Source organism: Leptonychotes weddellii, chromosome 11, assembly GCF_054177405.1.
Source record: "Leptonychotes weddellii isolate Sample4059 chromosome 11, ASM5417740v2, whole genome shotgun sequence".
Classification (NCBI taxonomy): domain Eukaryota; kingdom Metazoa; phylum Chordata; class Mammalia; order Carnivora; family Phocidae; genus Leptonychotes; species Leptonychotes weddellii.
The window spans coordinates 40,205,267-40,229,091 of NC_138379.1; the positions used below are offsets into that span (position 1 = coordinate 40,205,267).

Below are 23,825 nucleotides of genomic sequence, written 5' to 3' on the forward strand. Positions count from 1 at the left end.
TTGTATATATGGACCACATCTTCTTTATCCATTCATCTGTTGAAGGGCATCTTGGCTCTTTCCACAGTTTGGCTATTGTGGACATTGCTGCTATGAACATTGGGGTGCACATGGCTCTTCTTTTCACTACGTCTGTGTCTTTGGGGTAAATACCCAGGAGTGCAATTGCTGCGTCATAGGGTAGCTCTATTTTTAATTTTTTGAGGCACCTCCACACTGTTTTCCAAAGTGGCTGTACCACCTTGCATTCCCACCAACAGTGTAAGAGGGTTCCCCTTTCTCCACAACCTCTCAACATTTGTTGTTTCTTGCCTTGTCCATTTTTGCCATTCTAACTGGTGTAAGGTGGTATCTCAACGTGGTTATGATTTGAATTTCCCTGATGGCTAATGATGATGAACACTTTTTCATGTTTCTGTTAGCCATTTGTATGTCTTCTTTGGAGAAGTGTCTGTTCATGTCTTCTGCCCATTTTTTGACTTGATTATTTGTTTTTTGGGTGTTGAGTTTGAGAAGTTCTTTTTTTTTTTTTTAAGATTTTATTTATTTATTTGACAGAGAGAGACACAGTGAGAGAGGGAACACAAGCGGGGGAGCGGGAGAGGGAGAAGCAGGCTTCCCGCTGAGCAGGGAGCCCAGTGTGTGCTTGATCCCAGGACTCTGGGATCATGACCTGAGCTGAAGGCAGACACTTAACGACTGAGCCACCCAGGCGCCCCTTGTTTGAGAACTTATAGATCTTGGATACCAGCCCTTTATCTGTAGTGTCATTTGTAAGTCCCGATTATTTTTAAATTTAAATTCAATTAGCCAAGGCATAGTACATCATTACTTTTTGATATAATAGGGTTTTTTAAAAAAAAATTTATTTGAGGGGAGGGGGAGAACACAGAGGCAAAGGGAGAGGGAGAAGCAGACTCCCCACTGAGCAGAGAGCCCAATGTGGGATTTGATTCCAGGAGCCTGGGATCCGTGACCTGAGCCAAAGGCAGATGCTTAACCGACTGAGCCATCCAGGTGCCGCCTTTTAGGGTTTTTATTTCTGTTTTCAGAAAAATTCCTGGGAGGGAATTTGAAGAGATGTAGTGAATGTGGTGATGACTATCCCCAGTCATGGGACCTCTAGGTTTTTGCCCCTCCAACCTCACCCCACCTTCATTTTTTAGCTTTTCCTGGCCCACAGCTTCTTGAACTTTCAATGTCCTTGTCTGCCTAAGGCCTTGAACTGCCTTATCGAATAGTTCTCTCATCTGCCAAATTGGGCTGGGGCCGGGGTGGGGGGAATGGCAGCAAATAGTAATTAATAATAGCAACACAACAGCTGCCCTAACCCTGATGTGTGTTGGGTTTCTTACCCTTAAGATAAGATTGGCTCTAGCCCCATTCCATCTCAGTAGATACCCAGTAGACTCCCCAAGATTTTCGGGCATTCCCTGGGTGGGGTATGGGCTCTCAGTTTCATGGCCCCCTGTGCTCTAAGATCCTGTGTTTGCAGAATCGGCTGCTTCTGAGACACTAGTCATTTTATTTAATTATGCCTGGTAGCAGCACTGGTATCTGTCTTTCTATGTAAATGTGGTGGCTAAGTAGTTAAATCAGTCAAAATTGATGTACCAAATAGTGTCTAACCTCATGTTTTCTTGTGTCTACCTGAATCTTGAGTCTGCTGCTCCTGCCTTCAAAATAACACATCATATTTATTGAGGCTTTATGATGGGTTAGGCACTGGATTGATCACTTACCTATGTGATCACATTTAACCCTCAAAGTGATCCACCAAGATAAGAGTTTTAATTACCATTTTGCAGATGAGGAAACAGTAATTGAAATCACATGGCAAAGAAGTATAGGAACTGGTATTGGAAAGACTGCCTAATTCCAGAGTTTTAGCTCTTGCATTCCCCATACTGCTTTGAGGGCTGAGTTTGCTGTATTCTGACTTAGCTCCTGGAGTGGAGGCAGATGTTCTGTTTGGTTCCATCTCTTCTTATGTCTGAGTATTCTGGTAGGTGCTGGGGCATGGTTGTCAATGAAATCTGAGGACTTTGTTCTTTAGATAGAGAACAGAGCCCTTTATCCCTTTCTATGGAGTCTTCCAACCTCTTCCTGAGTTCTGTCTGTCACAATGTGCCCTTCTAGAAGCCCACCGATCCTTACAACACCCCCTCCTTGGGCATGACTGCTGCCATAGATGATTACTGTGAAGGTAAGGTGACCTTCACATCATTGCCAAACCATGATCTTAGTCTGTTGGTGTATTTTAATGTATTTAGTGTATTTTATGTCAATTAACACAGTCTGTACCTCATATTCTTGGTAATATATGCCTGACTTACTGAAAAGGTGTATCTCAGTTCAAATGTTAGTCTTTCTCAAGAAGGCCTTCTCCTACCATCCAAAATAAAGGTGAACCCCTCTACTGCCTAGTTACTCTAACACATTTAGGTGATTCATTTAAATCATATATTTATTCCAAATTGAAATTATCTGTATGATTCCATTTATATGAAATGTCCAGAGAAGGTGAATTTATACAGATAGAAAATAGATTCGTGTTGGACTGAGGCTGGGGTGGGAACAGGGATTAACTGTAAATGGGCATGGAGGATCTTATTGTGTGGATGAAAGTGTTCTAAAACTGATTTATGGTGATTGTTGTATCACTCAGTAAATCTACTAAAACTTACTGAATTGCACACTTAAAGTGGGTGAATTTTGTGATATGTAAAATATACCTCAATAAAGCTGTTGGGAAAAAGAAAATACCCTGTTCAACTAGTTCACCTTATAACTGTCTGGCATTCTTTGATCAGTGTGTAAGCCTGTGAGGGCAGGGCCCTTGTCTGTCTTATTCACCACTCCATCCCCAGCAACCGGATCAGCATCTGGCACCTAGTAAGAGCTCAGCACATATTCAGGGAATGAGTGAATAAACAAACTAGCAATCTTCACCATATTTCAAGTACTCAAACGCCATTGTTCGAGCCTGTGGAAGGAGATAGGCTCAAAACAGAATCAATAACAAACTTCAGATCTACAAGTCATACGTCAGAAGATAAACAGGTGGAACTGGCAAAACTCCCATTCTCAATGGGTATGCCAGATTGTCTGATGTTAACTTCACATCTTTTTTGTCTGCTTCTGCATCATCTTTTTTTTTTAAATTTTATTATGTTATGTTAGTCACCATACAATACATCATTAGTTTTTGATGTGGTGATCCACGATCCATTGTTTTCGTATAACACCCAGTGTTCCATGCAGTACGTGCCCTCCTCAATACCCATCACCGGGCTAACCAATCCCCCCTCCCCCCTCCCCTTCTGCATGATCTTCATCATTGCATCATTCCTACAGAGAAGTCTGCAAATATATGTCCCAGAATTCTTCACCAGGATGGCTCTGGGCTAGATTCTGTAAACCCGCATGAAAATTAAAGGGTGGTAGGGTAGAAGTCACTATTCTCTGGCACAATTGTAGGCAGATGGGAAGGAGGCAAAGGTAAGGTTTGCAGAAGCTTCCAAGTGATTTCTTGTGAACCACCTACTACAGAGAGTTGAGATTGTAGTTTCTGTCCAATTCTTGAGCTTTGTAGCATCTCTGCGCAATCTCCCATTTCACTTGATTTGAGCTGTGGACAGCGGAGATTGGTGGCAGCCATTTTCCTGGTCACTTCTTGGTTTCATGAACTCTGGCAGCTGCTACCCTGATCTTTGCTCAGATCATTCTGTTGGTTACATGAGAGTCTATTCCCTATATTAAAACCTTCCCTATTTGGAACACCTGGAGGAGTCTCTTTTCCTGGTTGAACTCTAACTGATACAATGGGTATAGAATATAATCTTTAAAAACCCAGAGGTGGATGATGGTGGAAGGAGAAAAGGGTAGAGACTCTGGGTCCTTTTTTAGATTCCAGTTGGCTACAAAAGGCACATCCGTCATTTATCCCTGGGCACCTTGGATCTTGAATGAAAAAGTCTCCTTCCCTTTTCCCATTATGACCTCTGTCTCTCTTTCTTCTGTTTTCTGTGTTATGGTTTTTGTGAGTGGTTCCTTTCCTCCTGTCTCTCCTCACCAACTCCCAGAAGCCATCAACATACCTTTCCTCAGAGCACTGATTTATGGAACTTGGCCAGCTCTCTTGCCTTTGCAGTCTTGATAAAATCTTCCAGTTGCCTGGTTACCCTGAGGGAGCATAGCTCATGCCAGGCAAGATTCCCCAAAGCAGGACACATTCAGCCTACTCACCAAACTCCCCAGATCTTGTGCCAGACTCTTAAGGAGTCAAGAACTTAGATTTGCTGCCTAGAAAAAGGTATTGGACAACCTGTTCTTTTCCTTCCAATAACAACAACAACAAAATCAGGCCAAGACATCTTTTAATATGTATTCTGCCAAAGTGTACTGCTTTGGTTTAATTTGAGTCTTAACTACCCTTGGTAGTTTCTGAAGCCTTAGTAGAAATTGGTCAGGGAGAACTATAGGTTTTTCACTGTTGGTGGATTAGCATCACTCAGGTTCTCTTATCTGCAATCCAGAACCTCATAAAGCCCTTAGCCATTTTTGACTAGATGTAGCTTACATTAGTAGCCTGACACCCATCACTGGGGGGCCTGGAGTTAAGTCACACGCCCAGACTTGATGTTTGAGTGGCAAGGATGAGCTCTGCCTATATGAGGGGCTATCCAGTCCTGGTACTTTCTGACTTAGTATTAGGCTTTGCCAGAATTGGGCATTTGCCTCAACCTCTGCCCTGTAGTTATCTGGCTATCCTGCCTTGTATTATCATCTCTCTCCATCATTGGGGCCTGACTTAAAGTCTATCTCTATGGTTGGGATTTACACCCAATTCAGTTTCTCCCCTCCCTGTTGGGGATGGTGATAGAGAGGTACTGATATCTCCTTCTTGAATCACCCCTTCCCAAGTTACTTGCTTAAGTCCTGCCAAGAATGTATGGATCACTAGAATTGCCATCACCTATATATGCATGTCCCTCAATGCCAACTTCTTCCATATCAGTACTCCATCACCCCCTGTCCTCTCTCCTCCACTATCATATTCCACCAATGGCCTTGCCTAACTCAATGCAGAACCTGTTAGACTCTGAGTCTTGGACCATCTGGTTGCTCTTGTCAGAACCGGCCTCTTCATTTGAACTAACTGAGATTCAGCAAGCACTCAAGGATCCTTTCCTAGGTGCTAGTAAGTCACATTTCCTACATCCAGGGGCTCACAGCATTACCCACAACAGTACTTCTCCGCCAGCTGTCTGGCCCACATTACTGAGAGTCTACCATGCATTGCATCCAAGTTTCCATTCCAGTAGGATAGAATTTCTCATAGCTGGAGGGAAGATCAAAGGCAATGAAGAATGAAATCTTTTTGTTAGTTCAGGCAAAATCAACACTGGGGTCTGAATTCTCCAGGTAGTAATATTTTCATTTGCCTGGGAGAAATCTATGGAGCCTTAGAATGCCTTCCTATTCACAGAGGCGAAGGGAGTTTTCAGATCTCTGGAGGGTCCTAGTCTGATGGAAATATAAATGCAACAATGATAATATAAGATCCATTACAGGTGTACAGATAACTTAGGGGAGCCTTAAAAGCTGAGTTTTTGATGGTTTGTTGCTTTAGGCAAAACTAGTGCCACACCTAACAGTGATGGTAATAATAATGATAATGCTGGAAAGGAATCCAGAAGAAAGGCCTTCACTGTGCTACTGAGATGTGTCAGTCACTGTGGAAATGAAAACATCAGCTACTAGAAGGATTCCCTGCTGCAAATATTGAATACCCTGGGCATGGATAGGATAGTTTGTTTCTTGTAAAGGATATGAGAGAGATTTTTTAACCTGGCTTCAGTTTTTCTCTTTTCTCTGAAAAGCTATAAGCTTTTCATGCTATAAGCTGCCTTTCTTTATAAAACTATGAAAATCTCCTTCAGATGCAGTCAGATTTTATTGCCAAAGGCAGAGGATAAATTGGGGGAAAACACATCTCTGTATTCACTAAACCTGCATTCATACAACGGATTCTACTGTTTATAACTATTTACTCCACCAGCTCTGGAAATGGGTAGAAGTGTAGGGGTATGTATCAGGAGATACTGCCACGTGGAAACAAAACAAGGAGTGCATATGTCCAGCCTTTGTTCTCTGGTGCTGAGCTCCCTCAGTTTCCCCACAGGGACTGATCAGCCTGATGACGTGTGGGAGTGCCACTGATGGACATATGCACAAAGTGTCCTGGAAACCTCTAAAGGAAGGCATGCTAATTTGGACTGATCTTATCATAAGCTTAAAAAAAATGGCAGAAAATACTGGGTCCAGTGGACTCATACTTATTTTAAACTAACAGTATGTTATCAACATATCTTTGCAAACAGTGACTTTCAGTTCCACAGGCCCCCATGGGCATTGCTAAGGGGGTTTATTGGTAGAAATTCTCCAATTTCATCTTCACTCTGGATACCAGTTTCATACTTAAAGTCTGTAAGCAGCAAAGAGGGTCTTCCTCCATGGAGTGTCTTGTATGCACCTAATAATCCAAGACTATCGGTAAATGAACAATACAGTTCTCAGAACAGAGATGTGGTGGGCTAGAACTTGCTCAGATAGTATTTTAAGGACCTGAATAAAGGGAATCCATTCATTTATTCTAAGAAAATATGTTACTTTAGAAAAATTACTAATACTTTTTCCAGTCACATATCCTTAATGCTAAGTAGCTAGCAGAACTTCTTGGACATGTAATAGTCATGTTCCTCAGAGAAACTCAATTGCTATTTGGAATTCTGTGGTTATCCTGTCTCTCATCATTTATTGATGAATGCTTTTGGCAGCAGGAACATTCCTTATAATGTAAGAATTTAGGTTTCAATAAAAAGAACACATATAAATCTGGGAAATAACTTGGGAGTCTTTTTCCTTGGGAAAATTCATTCACAGTGAGACCCCTAGAAAGGGCAATTCTGTCTGGAGAAGGTCTAGAGCCAGAAAAACTCATAGGGGGAAGCAGAATGGTGGCTTGACTAACTGACCAATGTCCTTTACATCGGAACTTCCTTTCCCTGCAGACTATCTGGTAGCTCTTTAGGACTTGAAAAGCTCAAAGTTCCCTCTAACATTGCCACCTTCATTTACCATCCTTGGGGTCCAGTCCACCCAGAGGGAGGACCCAGGCTTTCTGGATCCCATATGCACCCTGACCACCAGCTCAGGTGCTGGGCTTAGCAACAATAGCAATAATGACAACCAATAGTAATTGCTAACATTTATGAAGCATCTACTATGTGCCAGGTATTGGGAGAGGTGCTTTTCAAACTTATGTAATTCTCACAATGATAATATGAATTAGGTGTTGTTTTTATCCAAACTCTACAAAAGAGGATATGGAGGCACAGAGGGATAAAACAATTAACAATTAACCTTGGGGTTCAAACTATTTGAACCTGGTCTTTTTTTTAATTTTTAAATTTAAATTCAATTAATTAACATATAGTATATTATTAGTTTCATAGGTAGAGTTCAGTGATTCATCAGTTGCATATAAAACGCAGTGCTCATTACATCACGTGCTTTCCTTAATGTCCATCACCCAGTTACCCCATCCCCTCACCCACCTCCCCTCCAGCAACCCTCAGTTTGTTTCCTATAGTTAAGAGTCTCTCACGGTTTGCTCCTCTCTGATTACTCCTCATTCAGTTTTCCCTCCCTTTCCCTATGATCCTCTGTTTTGTTTCTTAATTTCCATCTATGAGTGAAATCATATGATAATTGTCTTTCTCTGATTGACTTGCTTTGCTTAGCATAATAATACCCTCCAGTTCCATCCACATTGTTGCAAATGGTAAGACTTCATTTTTTTGATAGCTGAGTAATATTCCATTATATATACACACCACATCTTCCTTATCCATTCATCTGTTGATGAACATCTGGGCTCTTTCCATAGTTTGGCTATTGTAGACATTGCTGCTATAAACATTGGGGTGCAGGTGCCCCTTCGGATCACTATGTTTATATCCTTTGGGTAAATACCTTGTAGTGCAATTGGTGGGTCGTAGGATAGCTCTGTTTTTCATTTTTTGAGGAACCTCTATACTGTTTTCCAGAGTGGCTCTACCAGTTTGCATTCCCACCAGCAGTGTAAAAGGGTTTCCCTTTCTCCTCATCCTCACCAACATTTGTTGTTTCCTGACTTGTTCATTTTAGCCATTCTGACTCGTGTGAGTGAACCTGAGTCTTAACCACTCTACACTATTTTCTCTGAAATTTTGGCATGATTTGGAAAGGCAACTTTTAAAAAAGTTTACCTTTTTTTCTGTTACAAAATTTATATTATTATTAAAAAATTGAAAGCCAGAGAAACAGAAAGTAGGGGAAAAGTATGGGCTACTATAACAGAAATATCATAGCCTGAGTGGCTTAAACAGGAAACATTTATTTCTCACAGTTCTGGAAGCCGGAAAGTCTAAGATCAAGGCATTCGTTGATTTAGTGTCTGGTGAGAGCCTGCTTCCTGGCTCATAGACAGCTGTGCTCTCACTATGTCCTCACATGGCAGAAGGAGTGAGAGAGCTCTCTGGGCTCTCTTTTAAAAGGGCACTAATCCCATTCGTGAGAGGGATCTGCCTTCATGATCTAAACATCTACTAAAGGCCCCTACCTTCTAGTAGCAATACCTGGGGGGTTAGGATCTCAACATACAAATTTGGGCGGAGGGACACGAACATTCAGCCACTGATAATGTCTCATAGTCTTACCACTCTGATAACCCATGGTTAGTATTTAGGTATATTTCTATCCAGCCTTTTCCCTATATAGAATTCTATTTCCAGTTCTCACATAGTTGTGACCATTCTGTACTGAAGACTCTGCAGACTGCATTTTCCCATGTTATAGATGTCATAAATGTCACTTATAACAGCTACATATTATTGACCTAATGAATACAACATGATTTTCTTGATTCTTCCCCTCTTTTTGAACATTTAGAACCTTTTCTTTTTATGTTTTATAGTGTTATGGATTATTTCCTTTAGGAAAGATAGTCTTAGCTGTCTAGAGTAAAAGGGGAATACACACAGAGAAGACGAGGAGAGAAAAAGAAGCTATCTTTATGGTACTTCCTACTTTCCGTAAGAGACAATCCCACAAGAAGCACAGGGAAGGGCTGGGAAGCCACGAGGCCGTGGCAACATCACTCACCTTGACCTGTTGCTCTCTACCACTGCCTGCTTTCTCTCACTCCTCAGGCTCAAGCACGTGAGGGTTGGAGAGAGGTCTTCTAGAGTTTTGACAATTTCAAGGGGCATCATGACACTGACAACGTTTTCAAAAAGTAAAGTTTAATTGACTAGAAAACAATGTCACCTATAACACTGTTGTTTAGGAAGGCAGGAGTGCCAGGGGGTAGTTTATGGGGAAGCTTAGGGTGGAATAAGGAGTTTTCTGGCTCTGGTTACCAGCTATATCATTTTCAGTAAGCTGGCCTTTCTGGGCCTCTGTTTCCTTATTTGAATATGGTAGGGCAAGGGCTAATATCCCAGCACATATCTCAGTTGGAGACTCCCCTGGTCAGGGTCACATGAAGCCTACTGGAAACACCAAGACACCATTTGCTATGTGGGACAAGGCATTCTCCTAGGGCCTGCCAGAGCCCACTTGAGTCTAGGACCTACTTGAATGGTGCCTCTGTTGACTTGCTTTAAGACCCAGAACAAAGAGTTGGTGTTAGATAGAGATCCTAAAAAGGCACTAAACCCATACCATAGAAAAGAGGAATGTTCTAAGTGCAAACTTGTTACCAGATTCAGTACTAGAAATCCCCATGCTTCCTGTCCATCTCCCTGCTTGGGATTGGTCCTGCATGTCTATGTGTCTTCTATATTCTCCCTCAGGAATAAGAAGCTGGCCACACACAGGTCCCATTCTGCTCCTTCCATTTGGCTCCTGATTTTGGTTTTGACATTATGACTCTGTCTCCTACAACTACCTTTTAGCTTCTTTCTCTGATTTCTTGCCCTTTACAGCATATGATCATCTGGAGTTTTGTGTATTACATACACTTAAAAGTGCTTTTATTTATGTCAGGTTCCTGGAGCCCACAGTGTGTTAGGAAAAGCACTGGGCTGGGAGTCAGAAGAGCTGTGTTCTAGTCTTGGCTCTGCTGCTTACCCGTAAGTTTCTCAACCTTTTTGGTCTCCCCACGTAAGACTTTAAGGAAGAGTGGGTTCCTGGAGACAATTTCCCTCGTCCCAGAATTCTGGTATTTGGTGAGCAGGGGTGAATTCTGAGCTTGTTAGAGAAAGAGAATCTTATAAGAAATCACAAGGCAGGGAGAGAAGGAGAGGATGGGCCAGTACGGGACTACACCTCCACCACACTCCAATGCTGGAGAAGTTTGGAGCAACACAGGAGAGTGGAGAGTCTCATATAAACCCCCCTAAGTGAGCAGTCTCCTTCCTGACATCCCACACAGGGCTGTAACTCACTCAAAATTGTATTGAGGCTATAAACTGCAAAGAGCTCCTCTTGAAGAATTTATGAGGGGTCTGAAAGCTGTCTATTTGCTCTAGAGACATCTATTGTTTGTTTATAATGTGTGCATGTTTAATTTGCAATAAAACTGGGAGGCACTACTGTACAAATAGGCAGCTCATCTACCCTCAAGTGCTGTCTCGGAAGAAGGAAGATGGGAGAGGGGACATTCAGGGTAAATCGATCTCTTTGGCCTATAAGTGGAAAGATTTTGAGTTTTTGCTTCATACTTAAAGGGCTGTCCTATTGTGCCTGTGGGATGGGTGGCCCTCTTCCTGGGGGTTTCTGAATGTCTTCTTATTCCCAATATTCCCTTACCCGGTAGGGTTCCACACCCCTGAATCCTCCCCTAGGTGATTCCTCCCTAGATGTTGGGTCTACGAGTAAGCGATGGGGACTCAGACAGTGATCCTAAGGATACTTCAGGTCCTGCTAGCTACCTGAGGACAAAAATTGGGGAAATGGGAGTTTGGATAAAACTGGTACCACCCTGGTAGGGGAAGGAAGCCTGACTAGGATTCTGAGGACCATATGGGGTCCAGGTCAGGGGGTGAGAGAAGGGAGAGACAGCCCAGGGGAGGAGCGGAAGCCACCGAAATTTGCCAAGAGTCTCATATGCTAGGTTTGGTGCAAGTGATTTAAATATGGGACCTCTTTTGATGTACTTAGAAACTCTGGGAGATTGGGATTATTTTCATTTTACACACAGGGAAGCTGAGGTACAGAGAGGGTCAAGTTCACACAGTCAGTAAGTGGTGGAATCAAGCTGTCTGACTCTAAAAGTCATTGCCTTTTTGTGACATATGGCCTTATTGTGATTGGTCTTATGAGAAGATCAGCTTCTTTGTGCATCAGGATGAGAGACTCAACTTTTATCCCTAGGAAGGGCTCCTAGATGCTGTGTTAGAAAGCTAGACCCTTGGGAAAGAGTGTAGAATCTTCATGTCTTCATTAATAGGAACGCTTGATGCTTCTCAGAGTGTGGTTCTACTATAACCCTTTTATAAAAAGGCACAGTACTCAGGTTCAGATATATTTGTTGAAGACCTAAAGGGGACTGTGAGCCCCTGTGTAATGGTATTGGGCATCTGTGTCCTACATTCAGTTCCATTTCAATGAGAAAATGTGTTTCCCACTTAGAATCTAAGCACCATGACATCAAGGACCTTCTCTACTTTTCACCCTTGGTTTCCTAGCATCTAGCACATGTGCCACGTACTTACTCAAGTAATACTGCAGAATGAAGAAAAAAAGGCCAAAGACATAATTCTTTTTTATTTTTTAAAGATTTTATTTATTTATTTATTTTGAAAGAGAGAGTTTGTGAGTGAATGGGGGAGGGGCAGAGGGAGAGGGAGAGAAAAAATCTCAAGCAGACTCCATGCTGAGTGTGGAGTCTGGTGTAGGGCTTGATCTCACAACCATGAGATCATGACCTGAGATGAAATCAAAGAGTTGGATGTTTAACCAACTGAGCCACCCAGGTGCCCCTGAAGACAAAGTTCTTTTGGAAGCTGCAGACTTCCTATGCCATGCATGGCTCAGTGATTTCTTCCTTAGGCTTTGATGCTGGGACTGGAGATGCCAAATTTTATAGATCATTTGCCACACTAGAAATTCTTATTTCAAAATTGCATTATAGACCCTCAGACTTTCTCTGGGGTCAGCTGGAATAATCCCCTTCATAGTGCCTGGAGTAGGGGGCTGAAACCCTGCCCTATCAGGACCTATGTCCTTCACTGGTTCATTCCCACAGCAAACCTATATAGGTCTCATGTCTATTGTCTGCATCTGGGAGAGCCTGACAAGACCAGATGCAGTTGAATTAGAACATTTGGAAGCACTAGGGTCCCCAGGAAGGAGTGGCTCACTCTTATGGGGCTGTCCAGGAAGACTGAGCAAAGGAAAGTTTAGCCTGTTCAGTTCCTAGAGGGATCCTCCTGCCTAAGGTTCAGTGCGACTGTGGGTGATGATTTATTCCAATGGTTGCCCACCATCATGAGTCTGAATGATAGTATTTACCAAGGAGGCATTTTCTTCCTGACCATCCACTTTCCTTACAGGTTTCTCTTTCAAGCCACCAAAATTTATCTCTTTGATATAGAGCAATGATAGCATCTACCTTGATACCCTGCAGTTTCCAACACTAACAGTTTCAAAGTTCTCTTATCTGTCTGTTCTCTGCTCTGCAACCCCAACTCCTACGATCCTCTGGTGGCAGGGATAGTCCACACCCACAAGGCTGATGGAAAGGATTAGGTACCCTCTTCAGGTTGCCTTTGTATCATGGCTTCCCCAGATATCCCTAGATGGTACAATAGATTAGCAAGAGTAGACACAGAAATGTGCTGTACAAATGCCTCAGAGGTTTTCCAGGGAAACATTGTCCAAGAAAGCTACCCAGGCAAAGTCCCTTGCCTCAAACTTTGAACTGGCAGTTGTTTGCCTTATGCAATGAGCTATTCACAAAAAGCTATCTGCTCTGTGAACAAATGTTGGTTGTCCACTTTCCCTAGCCTTGGCAGGTTGGTGATGCACTCGGCCATTGCAGTTTTTTAATTCTTTTTATTTTTTATTTATTTATTTTTTTGTTTTTTTGTTTTTAATTTTTTATTTAAATTCAATTTAATTTATTACAGTTGTTTTTAAAAAGCACCGTAGTAAAAGACACGTAACATAAAATTTACTGTCTTCGCTGTTTTGTTTTTTTTTATTGAAGATTTTATTTATTTATTTGAGAGAGAGAGAATGAGAGACAGAGAGCATGAGAGGGAGGAGGGTCAGAGGGAGAAGCAGACTCCCTGCTGAGCAGGGAGCCCGATGCGGGACTCGATCCCGGGACTCCAGGATCATGACCTGAGCCGAAGGCAGTCGCTTAACCAACTGAGCCACCCAGGCGCCCTGTTTTCGCTGTTTTGAATGTACAATTAAGTACTGTCAATTACATTCACATTGTTGTACAACCAATCTCCAGAACTCTTTTCATCTTGCAAGACTGAAACTTTATCCTTTAAACAACAGCCCTCGATTACCACCTCTTCCCAGTCCCTGACAACCACCATTTACTTTGTTTCTATGAATTTGACTATTATAGGTACCTTATATAAGAGGAATCATACAGCATTTGTCTTTTGGTATTGGCTTAGTATTATGTCCTCAAGGTTCATTCATACTGTAGTATGTACCAGAATCTCATTCCTTGTTAAGGTGGAGTGATGTTTCATCCTGTGGTGTGTGTGTGTGTGTGTGTGTGTGTGTGTGTTCATGTGCCGCATTTGTTTATTACTTCATCTGCTGATAGACATTTGGCTTCTTTCTACCTTTTGGCTATTGTGGGTAATGCTGCTATGAATATGGGTGTGTAAATATCTCTTTGAGAATTTGCTTTCAATTCTTTTGGAACCAGTCCTTCCACCAGACTCTTCTGCTTATCCTTCAATTCAGGGACCTTCTTGTCTCTCTTTTCTGGCCTCGTGAGGGGGGCATTTGCTTTCCCTTGGTGTCACATAGGACCTCAGCCTGGCCCTCTTCCTATGTACCTTTTATCTTTTAGAGCAAAATGCCATCCTGGTGTACCCAGAGGAGAGCCAGAAGAGCTTTCCTTGAATCCAAGTCTGCTGTAGACCCACGTCGAGGAGGAATCTCAGCTCATCCTGGTTGACTCTTGGGGATCTGGGAACAAAATTGCCTTGTGATGTGGATGTCTGGGAATTGCGAATCTCCTTGAAATGCTTTAGGAGCAGCAGTTGTGACTGAGTGAGTAATTAGATTCTCTGCAAGCCAGTTGGAACCCTATTATCCCAGGCTGGGCCCAACTTGGAAAGACTCAGTGGTTTGAATTAGAATCCCAGAGGCCTGGATTCTTGTCAACACCCTATCAGGTTTTATTACTGCACATCTCACTCTAGCACCAAACTCTTTCTCTCCCAGTGTCTGGATCAACCTTTGCTTCTAGGCGGGGCTGGGCACAGGCTAGAGGCATGAGCCAGTTTTCCATTCCAGTGGACCTCAGGTGGCTGGTGGTACTGCTGCCACTGCTTTTGGAGAGCTTGCTACTCTCACCACCTCTTGTCTTGGGCTGCTGGTGCATTCGTTAATTGATCAATTAATTAAATGAAATTTGTTGCATATCTCCCCAGTGCCGGATCTCATGTATTCATAAGGTTTCTTTGATTACAAGTGTCAGAATCCAATTCAAGCTGTTTTACATGCAAAGAGTGTGTTTGTCATAAAGATGGAGGGAAGTTTTATAGAACCAAAGGATAAGAATGCAACCAGGCCTCAGGAGGGGACTGGAAAAATCAGGCAATATCTAAAAAGCCATCATGAACCCAGAGGTGCTCTCATCTGGCCCCTAGTCTCTGCTTGAACATCTGTTTCATTCTTATTTCTTCGAAGACTGGCTTTCTTTGCATCTCAGTTCATGTGATAGGTGCAAGAGGCTGCTCTTGATGAGTTGGGAGCTCATCTGTGCAAAAGAGCAACACCATGCTGATGTTGGGTCTATCAGTCTCAGTTGCAACAGGAGAGAGAATCTGACTCATTGATTTTGAATTAGTATCTACCTTTTGTCTAATAAACAATGGCCAAAGGACTAGGGCTGTGAAGTACAAACACTTAGAGGATCACTCCTGGGAATAACAGGTCAATTTAAATGGTCACTGTGAATTGAAAGGTCTCTACTGCGTGCTGCCAGGTTTGTGGATTACAGGGGTAAGTACAGTAGAGCCCTGGCCTTCAAGTAGCCCACAGTTAAGGAGAGACAAAACAGTAGTTGCCAACTGGGGATGGATGGTTTTGTTCCCTTGGAGACAGTTGGGAATATTTGGAAACATTTTTGGCTGTCATAACTGGGGGAGAGGGAGTTGCTGCTGGCATTAATGGATTGAGGCCAGGGATGCTGCCAAACACTCTACGATACATAGGACAGCCATCACAAAAAAGACTTATCTGGCCTCAGATGTCAACGGAGCGGAGGTTGAGAAACTCTGAAATAAAATCACACACACACATCCCAGTGTCATCCTATGTGAAAAGTCATTACCTCCATTCTCATCCCTGAGCACAGAGCTGGGGTCCGGGGCAGGGCTGTGTGGGGGAAAGCAACTGTTCTCAGCCCTGCCTGCTCGTTAGAGTTCCCCAGGAAACTGTGGGCTGCCCAACATATACCTGGAGCCAAGCCCCAGTCCCATACCTTTTAGTCTAATTGGTAATGGCTTTTATTTGGCAATGTAAGCAGCCTGGGATATCTACTCAAGAGAACTGGATTAGACCGTCCATAGAGTTCTTTGACTTTAGCAAGACCCTTCTCTTTACGAGGTCTTCACTTTCAGATCTGGAAAGTGGAAAACATCAACTTCCCAGGACTGTTTAAAGTCTCCAGAGAGGTAGTAGATGTGAAAGTGGTCTGCAAACCCAAAGCTCTAGAAAGGTATTATCACTAATATTAGAGCTGGCTCTTGGCCACACACTCTTCAGGTTTTCATCGTGTGCAAGAGATGAAAGCCTAGAAACTGGATGACTCACCCCAGAGGATGGTGTGCTGCTAACTCTGAGCATATTTAAGAAAGAGGAGAGAGCCCATGTCCCAGGATTTTAATTAGGTAGGGACTCCACAGTCACAGAGCTACAACACCTTCCCCCTTTAAATGCAAAGTACTTATTTCAGGAAGAACTAGGGAGAGTGTTCAGAAAGGAATCTCTTAAATAACCTGTGAATGAGGGCAGCGGCAGAGACCTTGGCAATGAATGAAATCCACGAGGTTCTGTTTTTAAAGCACACAGGGCCATGACAGTGTTCCATCAACAAAATGGTGCTGCTTAAGGGCCAGGACCCCTTGAGTAGGGTGAAGGCTCATGCTTTCCCTTGGGAAATGTCTGTCAGAAGCATTCATTTTATTCCAGAGATACGTCTTCAGAAGTAAAGAGATTTCACATGAAATGAAAACAAAGTATATTTCTGACAGACAGGTAAATGCCTCTTTGCAAAGGCAGTAATAACATGTTTGTCAGGGAGGCGAGGAATCTCAAACTTATTTTTGATACAGATTCAATTGCTCCTTTAATCCGAAATAACCACTCCATAACTGTATGAAACAGAGCAGCCTAAGGATAATTGCCAACATAGGGAAGAGGCAAACCCATTGTTTTCTATCTTGAAAGGATTTTGTCTGCCTTTCAAAAGAGGAATATGTAAGAACAGCTCACAGCTAGTGTAATGCTTCCTCGGCTTCTCCCTGCTGCAGACATGCTCGGGAGCCAGTCATCTATCACACCCCCAGGAGAATGGAAAGTACTCTTTTGTAATCACCACTATTCTCCTCAAAGTACACAGATTGAAACATCAAAAATTCATAGAATAATATATGTCAAAGATGGAAAAGATGCACTGGGGTCATGGATCCTGTCTCCAGTGGTCCAGACGGCAGAGGTAATGATCATCCTTGACCCAGACAGCACCTCACACTTGCTTCAGAGTGCTTTGCACATCAATTTTTAGATGGAGGATGTTTACTCTTCCACAGCTTGTCTCTGGTGTTTGAGGCTGTACTTACTCAAATAATTCCCCTTTCCTCCTCTCCAGATATTTCTTCTAGGGCCTTGAGACTCATGGATGAGCAGAAACAAGTCCAGGTCAATACTAGGACCATGTGAGCACATGGGAGATTCAGTCCATGGTCAGGGTAATGGGTGAAGACCAACCGCAGGAAATCACTAGGAGATTCTGACAGCTGTAGTAGGGAGATCCCCACAGGGTCCAGATGTTTAGACTAGGAAATGCAACACTGCAGTTACTTTCAAGTGTTCTTTGACCATTACTATATATTCCTGAAGTCTAATCTGTGCTAGACCCTGTGCTAGGCTGGTCCTTGGGATATAGAGATGAATGAGACAGAAAAGGGACTAAAAAACCTAGTCCCTCCTTATAGGAGTTCACAGTCCTGTGAAACTAATAAACAGGGAGTTTTAAAATAATTGGACATACAGTGACAGAAAGATGTATGATGCATCATGGAGCACAGGGAAGTGGCATCTGATCCAGCTTGAAAATGGGGGTGCACAGTCATTAGACCCAAGTTAGGAAAAGTGGACAAGTACTTAAGGACCAATATGGGGAGAGAAGAAAAAAGAGGAAGAACCTCAACTACTTATAGGAGGGTGCCTTAGAAGGGCGAGAGGATCATATTGTATCCTTTTATGTGTTGGACCTTGTGAGCTTGTGTGGCTTTGCTTCCATCTTCTATCCTATTGATGTAGGACTGATAAATACATTAATACCTGAAATGCTTGGCTCTAATTACTGAAACCTTCAAAACATAAGGAGTGGCTCTGTTAAAGAGCTGAATCACTGCAGGGAGAGGACTTATAACAGATGAAGGTGGTGTAATAACAAATTTAGTATCTATAATTATATGACCAAAGCATCCCTAAGACATGTAAATGTAGCAAAATTAATAAAAATTCAGTAAGCACTGGTTTATGTTCCATTTGGTGGAGGAAAGCAGATCTTAGCAGTGGTTTATAAATATGCTGCATTAAGAAAAAAAAGTATGGTCCCAGCATGGTTGAGTCATGAGCATGTGGAAATAGGAAGCCAGGGCCATAGTGTTAATTCATCTGGCCTGCCTTTGCACATGTGTAATGAGCCCCAGTTTTACTTTGCCTTCCAGTGAGTCCTACACTCCTGCCACAGCATGGAACTTTCTATTGATATTCTCTTCCTTGGCTGTTTTTCTTGATGTCTACTATGGTGTGGAGTTTCTACCAATAGCTTTTCCCTACTTTGGTGTCCATGACTTGATACTCTACTTGAACTCCTGTGATATTTCAAATGACTTGTCTTCACCTGAACTTGTCTGTGATTTGCACTTACTTATTTGGTATACAAATGAACAAATGAGGTAGTGACTGATTTCTGCTGGTGTTGTTCCTACCCAATTCCCTTGTTTATTCTGTTGCCCTTCTCACCATTGAGACTAGACCTTGGCCTTCAGGGAAGGGAGGCCATAGCTGAAATGGAAAGAAAAACAAAAACACAACAAATTATCTTGACATAAGAAATTAGTTTGGCAAAGAGGTGAAATACCGGTACTCTGAAAACTGTAAAACGCCAATGAAAGAAATTGAAGACAACACAAAGAAATGGTAAGACATTCCATGCTCATGGATTGGAAGAACAAGTACTATTAAAATATCTATACTACTCAAAGCAATCTACACATTTAATGCAATCCCTATCAAAATACCAACCACTTTTCACAGAACTAGAACGAATAATTCTAAAACTTGTGTGAAACCACAAAAGACCCCAAATAGCTATAGCAGTCTTGAGAAAGAAAGACAAAGCTGGAGGCATCACAATTCTGGACTTCAAGTTATGTTGCAAAGTTGTAGTATCAAAACAGTGTGGTACTGGCACAAAAAACAGACACATAGGTCAATGGAGCAGAATAGAAAACCCAGAAATAAACCAACAACTCTATGGTCAATTAATCTTCGACAAAGCAGGAGAGAATATCCAATGGAAAAAAGCCAATCTCTTCAACAAATGGTGTTAGGAAAATGGGACAGCAACATGCAGATGAATGAAACTGGACCACTTTCTTACACCATACACAAGAATAAATTCAAAATGGATTAAAGACCTAAATAGGAGACCTGAAACCATAAAAATCCTAGAAAAGAACACAGGCAGTAACCTCTTGGACTTCAGCCATAGCAACCTTTTTCTAGCCATGTCTCCTCAGGCAAGGGAAACTAAAGCAAAAATAAATTATTAGGACTTCATCAAAATAAAAGACTTCTGCAAGCAAAGGAAACAACTAACGAAATTCAAAAGCAGCCTATGGAATGGGAGAAGATATTTGCAAATGACATACCTGATAAAGGATTAGTAACCAAAATATATAAAGAACTTACACAACTCAACACCCAAAACCAAATAATCCAATTTAAAAATGGACAGAAGCCATGACCAGATATTTCTCCAAAGAAGACATCCAGATGGCCAACAGACATATGAGAAGATGTTCATCATCACTTACCATCAGGGAAATGCAAATCAAAACTACAATAAGAGGATGCCTGGGTGGCTCAGTCAGTTAAGCGTCTGCCTTTTGGCTCAGGTCATGATCCCAGGGTCCTGGGATTGAGTCCCACACTGGGTTCCTTGCTCAGGTGGGAGCCTGCTTCTCCCTCTGCCTGCCACTCCCCTTGCTTGTGCTCTCTCTCTCTCTGGCAAAATAATAAATAAAATCTTAAAAAAAAACTACAATAAGATATCACCTCACACCTGTCAGAATGGCTAAAATCAAAGACACAAGAAACAACAGATGATGGCAAGGATATAGAGAAAAGGGAACTCTTGTGCACTGTTGGTGGGAATGAAAACCGGTGCATTCCCACAGAGTACACTGTGGAAAACAGTATGGAAGTTCCTCAAAAAGTTAAAAATAGAACTACCCTACGATCCGGTAATCGCATTTCTGAGTATTAAAGACTACAAAAAGACTAATTCAAAGGGATACACGCACCCCTATGTTTCTAGTAGCATTATTTACAGTTGTCGAGCTATGGAAGCAGCCCAAATGCTTATTGGTTGATAAATGGATAAAGAAGACATTTATATACCCGCACACCATGGAATATTATTCAACCATAAAAAGAGTGAAATCTTGCCATTTGCAACGATGTGGATAGAACTAGAGGGAATTATGCTAAGCGAGATAAGTCAGTCAGAGAAAGACAAATACCATATGATTTCACTCATATGTGGAATTTAAGAAACAAAACAAATGAGCAAAGGAAAAAAGAGAAATCAAGAAAGAGACTTTAATTATAGAGAACAAACTGATGGTTGCCAGAGGGGAAGTGGGTGGGGGGATGTGTTAAATAGCTGAGGGGGATTAAGGGGTGCACTTGCTGTGATGAGCACTGGGTGTTGTATGAAAGTGTTGAATCACTATATTGTACACCTGAAACTAATATAACACTGTATATTAACTAAAATTAAAGTAAAAACTTAAAAATCCAAAAAAAAAAAAAAAGAAATTGGTTTGGAATAATACTTGGTTAGCCTGTTCCCTTTTCTATTTCTACTAATATAGGGAAAAAGAAAAATCTCTCTACTTGAAGAAAGAGAAAAGTTGGGAGTGAAGGAAGAGAGTGTGTGCAGGTGAGGGTCATTGGGAAAGACTCCTCAGTTTCAGTTCCAAATTGGTTATAAAGGGTCTATCATCTCTAGAAAATATGGGGGATCTAAGCGTTAATGGAATGCTAGGAGATGACAGGTTTTTTAGTAATTCCCATGCTGCCATGGGATGGGAAAGGGAATTAAAATATGGGTACTAGAGGCAGGGACGGCCTTAGACAACTTGCTGAGTTCCTGCTGCCCCAAGAAGTATGGGGGAGCAATTCTATTTTCTTATACTCCTAAGATGGACGTGGGAGTAGGTTGAGAGCATGTCAGAGATCCAGAAGATCCAGAAGGTGCCTCTTAGTCAGAACCAGAAAAAGCACTTTTCAAACATTTGTTCATTCATGCCTACTCACATTCACTTTGGTAAAGCAAGTCACATGACAGAACCCAAGTTGGGGGCCCAGTGGAGGTGGGCTGGGAATATTCTCTGGCTTTTTAGTAGAAGAAATTGAAATGTCACAGTGAAAGGGAGTGGGTCCAGGGAGGATGAAGAATTGGAGCTATTAATACAATCGACCACAGCAGGTAAGTGAGAAGATGATCGGGATGGAGCACTTGGTGAGCCATTTTTAAGTGACTGCTACATCAACTTATGTTGGACCACTTCAGAGCCAGGCTTAGAGCTCAGTATGGGGCAGAAATGTTTCAGGAAAAGAATGGAATAGAATAAAAAGATGATGATGGATGTACACATGGCCAGCTATTTGGCTTACTCTTGAATTGCTTAATACCTTGGGATAACTGCAAGCATGATGCCCCCAGTTGGAAGTGTTGCATAAAGTTGCTTAAAAAGTGGATTCATGGGGCACCCTGGTGGCTCAGTCATTAAGCGTCTGCCTTCGGCTCAGGTCATGATCCCAGGGTCCTGGGATTGAGCCCCGCATTGGGCTCCCTGCTCAGCGGGAAGCCTGCCTCTCCCTCTCCCACTCCCCCGGCTTGTGTTCCTGCTCTCTCTCTGTCAAATACATATATAAAACCTTTAAAAAAAAGTGGATTCATAAAAAAAAAAAAAAAGGTGGATTCATGTTTACCACCATACGTAATTTAAGATACTAGATGTCACTAAGTTTTCTAAATCCATTTCTCTTGTATGGCTGATGAGTGGTCAGCCAATCTATTGAAAACTGCATTAAGGTACTTTTGGGTACTTAAAGATATATAGGCTATTGGTATTTATATGCTATTCTATTGGTTAAATTTCTTGCTGGGAAATATTGTCTTTGATCAACACACTAAGTAGAATCAATGTAGTGGTCAGCATAAGTTAGGAGACTGGAATTCCATAGTAGCCTTCTGTCAAGCCTCATTCCTTTCATTCTTCTGTTGGCTTAGGCCTACTGCATTTATTAGCCAATCCTGACAGCAAGAATGAAATTTGTATTGTATCCACCCCACTCTGGATGGAGTTTATTAGTTGCCTTTTGCAGAACTGCTATTCCAGGGAGATTGTTTGCTGGTAAGCACCTAAGCAATAGCATTTCCCATCCCAACCCTCTTAATTGTCTAGTGAGAGCTTTTCATTTTTAGACCTGTTCACTGTCTGGGCAGTGGGGTGTCACATAGCAAGTAAAGGGATTTAGAGTTGTATTTTCAAGACTTATTTCTAAGCAGCCCCACTCCATATCCACACCTCCTCTATCTTTGCCTGTTTGTAATCCAACCTCTTACATCCCTGAAATGTCTTTTCCTTCCACCTTGTTTCTTTCAGCATTTGACCAAGCATGTCTTTTCCTGGCTCTCAGCTAGTCTCCTTCTGATTGATTCAGGCATGGCCTGGATGGACTTGGCATATTGGCCTTTTTTCCAGGGCCCTCACTTATGAAATACTGCATGAGCTTCCCTATATTGATAAGCCCTTGTGTATGTCTATGTGTGTATTGCTTCTCTGACTCCAGCCATGGAAAGATGACAGTCAGAAGACATTGAGGCTTCTAACTCTATCTGGGGCTCTGATTCTAGCCCCAGTCCAGTCAGCAAAATTAATGAAAACATCTTCAGTTCTGTCAGTTTCTCTCCCCTGGGGATTGGATAGATCTGTTCCTTGGGTCCTCCTGTGATTGGCTGGGGTCCTGGAGTGAAAGAACTGATTGGCCACAACTTGATGCTGCTGCTTACTGCATGTCAGGTGTCATCTACCATCAGAATTTCCTCCCATCAATTTTCTCAGTTTCCCAACTAGAGTCTCTTTGAGTTCTATGCTTTAGATAATCCAGATATGTCAACTAGACCAACCACTATAGCCAGGTTACTTCCCCAATGTCCAGCCAGATTAGTCCTAGCTTTGTCTGCCTCTACTCTGTTTGTGTTGCTAATGTTCCTCACTTTGCCCCTCCTGGAGAGATGACACTTGGTAGAGGGATGATCAAGCTGAGACCATGACATTATCCCTTTCCTGATTTATACTCATGATTCTATCAATAACAGTAGTGCAAAGCTTGAGCAGATGCCTCAGGGAAAGAATCAGAGCTGCAGGTGGAGAGGAAATCTGAAAATAAAAGATTGCAAAATATTTTCTTAAAAACCCCAATCTACAGAGATGATCACTCTGTAACATTTACTGAAATGTCAGTGTTCTCTAAAGCTTTCAAATACCCATCCTGGTGATTAAGAAATCAATAATTAACATGCAAATCTGAAAGCTCTAGGCAAATTGAATATTAATTACTGACTTCGTAAGTGGAGGCTGCTCGGCAGTATGAAAATAGTTCTTGAAAATAGTTCAAGAAATACAGAGTTCTTGATGAATGACTTTATTTTTATTTCATTATTGTATTATAAACATTCCTGGTTTTTCAAAGACCAGAGAGAGACAGAGAAAGGGTGGTTCTGAATATTTAGTATATATCAGAGTGACAACTCCCTTCCCCCTCCTCCACTGAAATCCTTTGGGAATTGTCGGATAGAAGTTAAGTTCTGTAGTTTAAGATTGCAAGGTGACCTGTGTCAGTTGGGAATCCAGACTAAAATAATGACTGGGATGGATGGTTAAAACAAGTCACAATTTCAGATCATCTCATTGCTCTATTATGCCTGTCTTGAATGCTTACCTGGGTACTACTTCCTTCATTTTAAAATACTTTTCAGC

At 42.0% G+C, this 23,825-nt stretch overlaps 1 protein-coding gene across 5 annotated transcripts in view; it reads left to right on the forward strand.

Moving 5' to 3' along the window:
• The window catches only part of LOC115937903 (uncharacterized), a 176,446-nt gene that overhangs the window by 31,265 nt on the left and 121,356 nt on the right, over positions 1-23,825 (forward strand). The window contains exon 4 of one of the 5 annotated variants that reach the window (XM_081798609.1): positions 14,096-15,308. The exons of the other annotated variants lie outside the window; for them this stretch is intronic. Coding sequence (XP_081654735.1) covers positions 14,096-14,203 — 108 coding nt within the window. The 3' untranslated portion in view covers positions 14,204-15,308. Of the gene's footprint in view, positions 1-14,095; positions 15,309-23,825 lie in introns of those variants that run through there. 5 annotated transcript variants of the gene reach the window in all.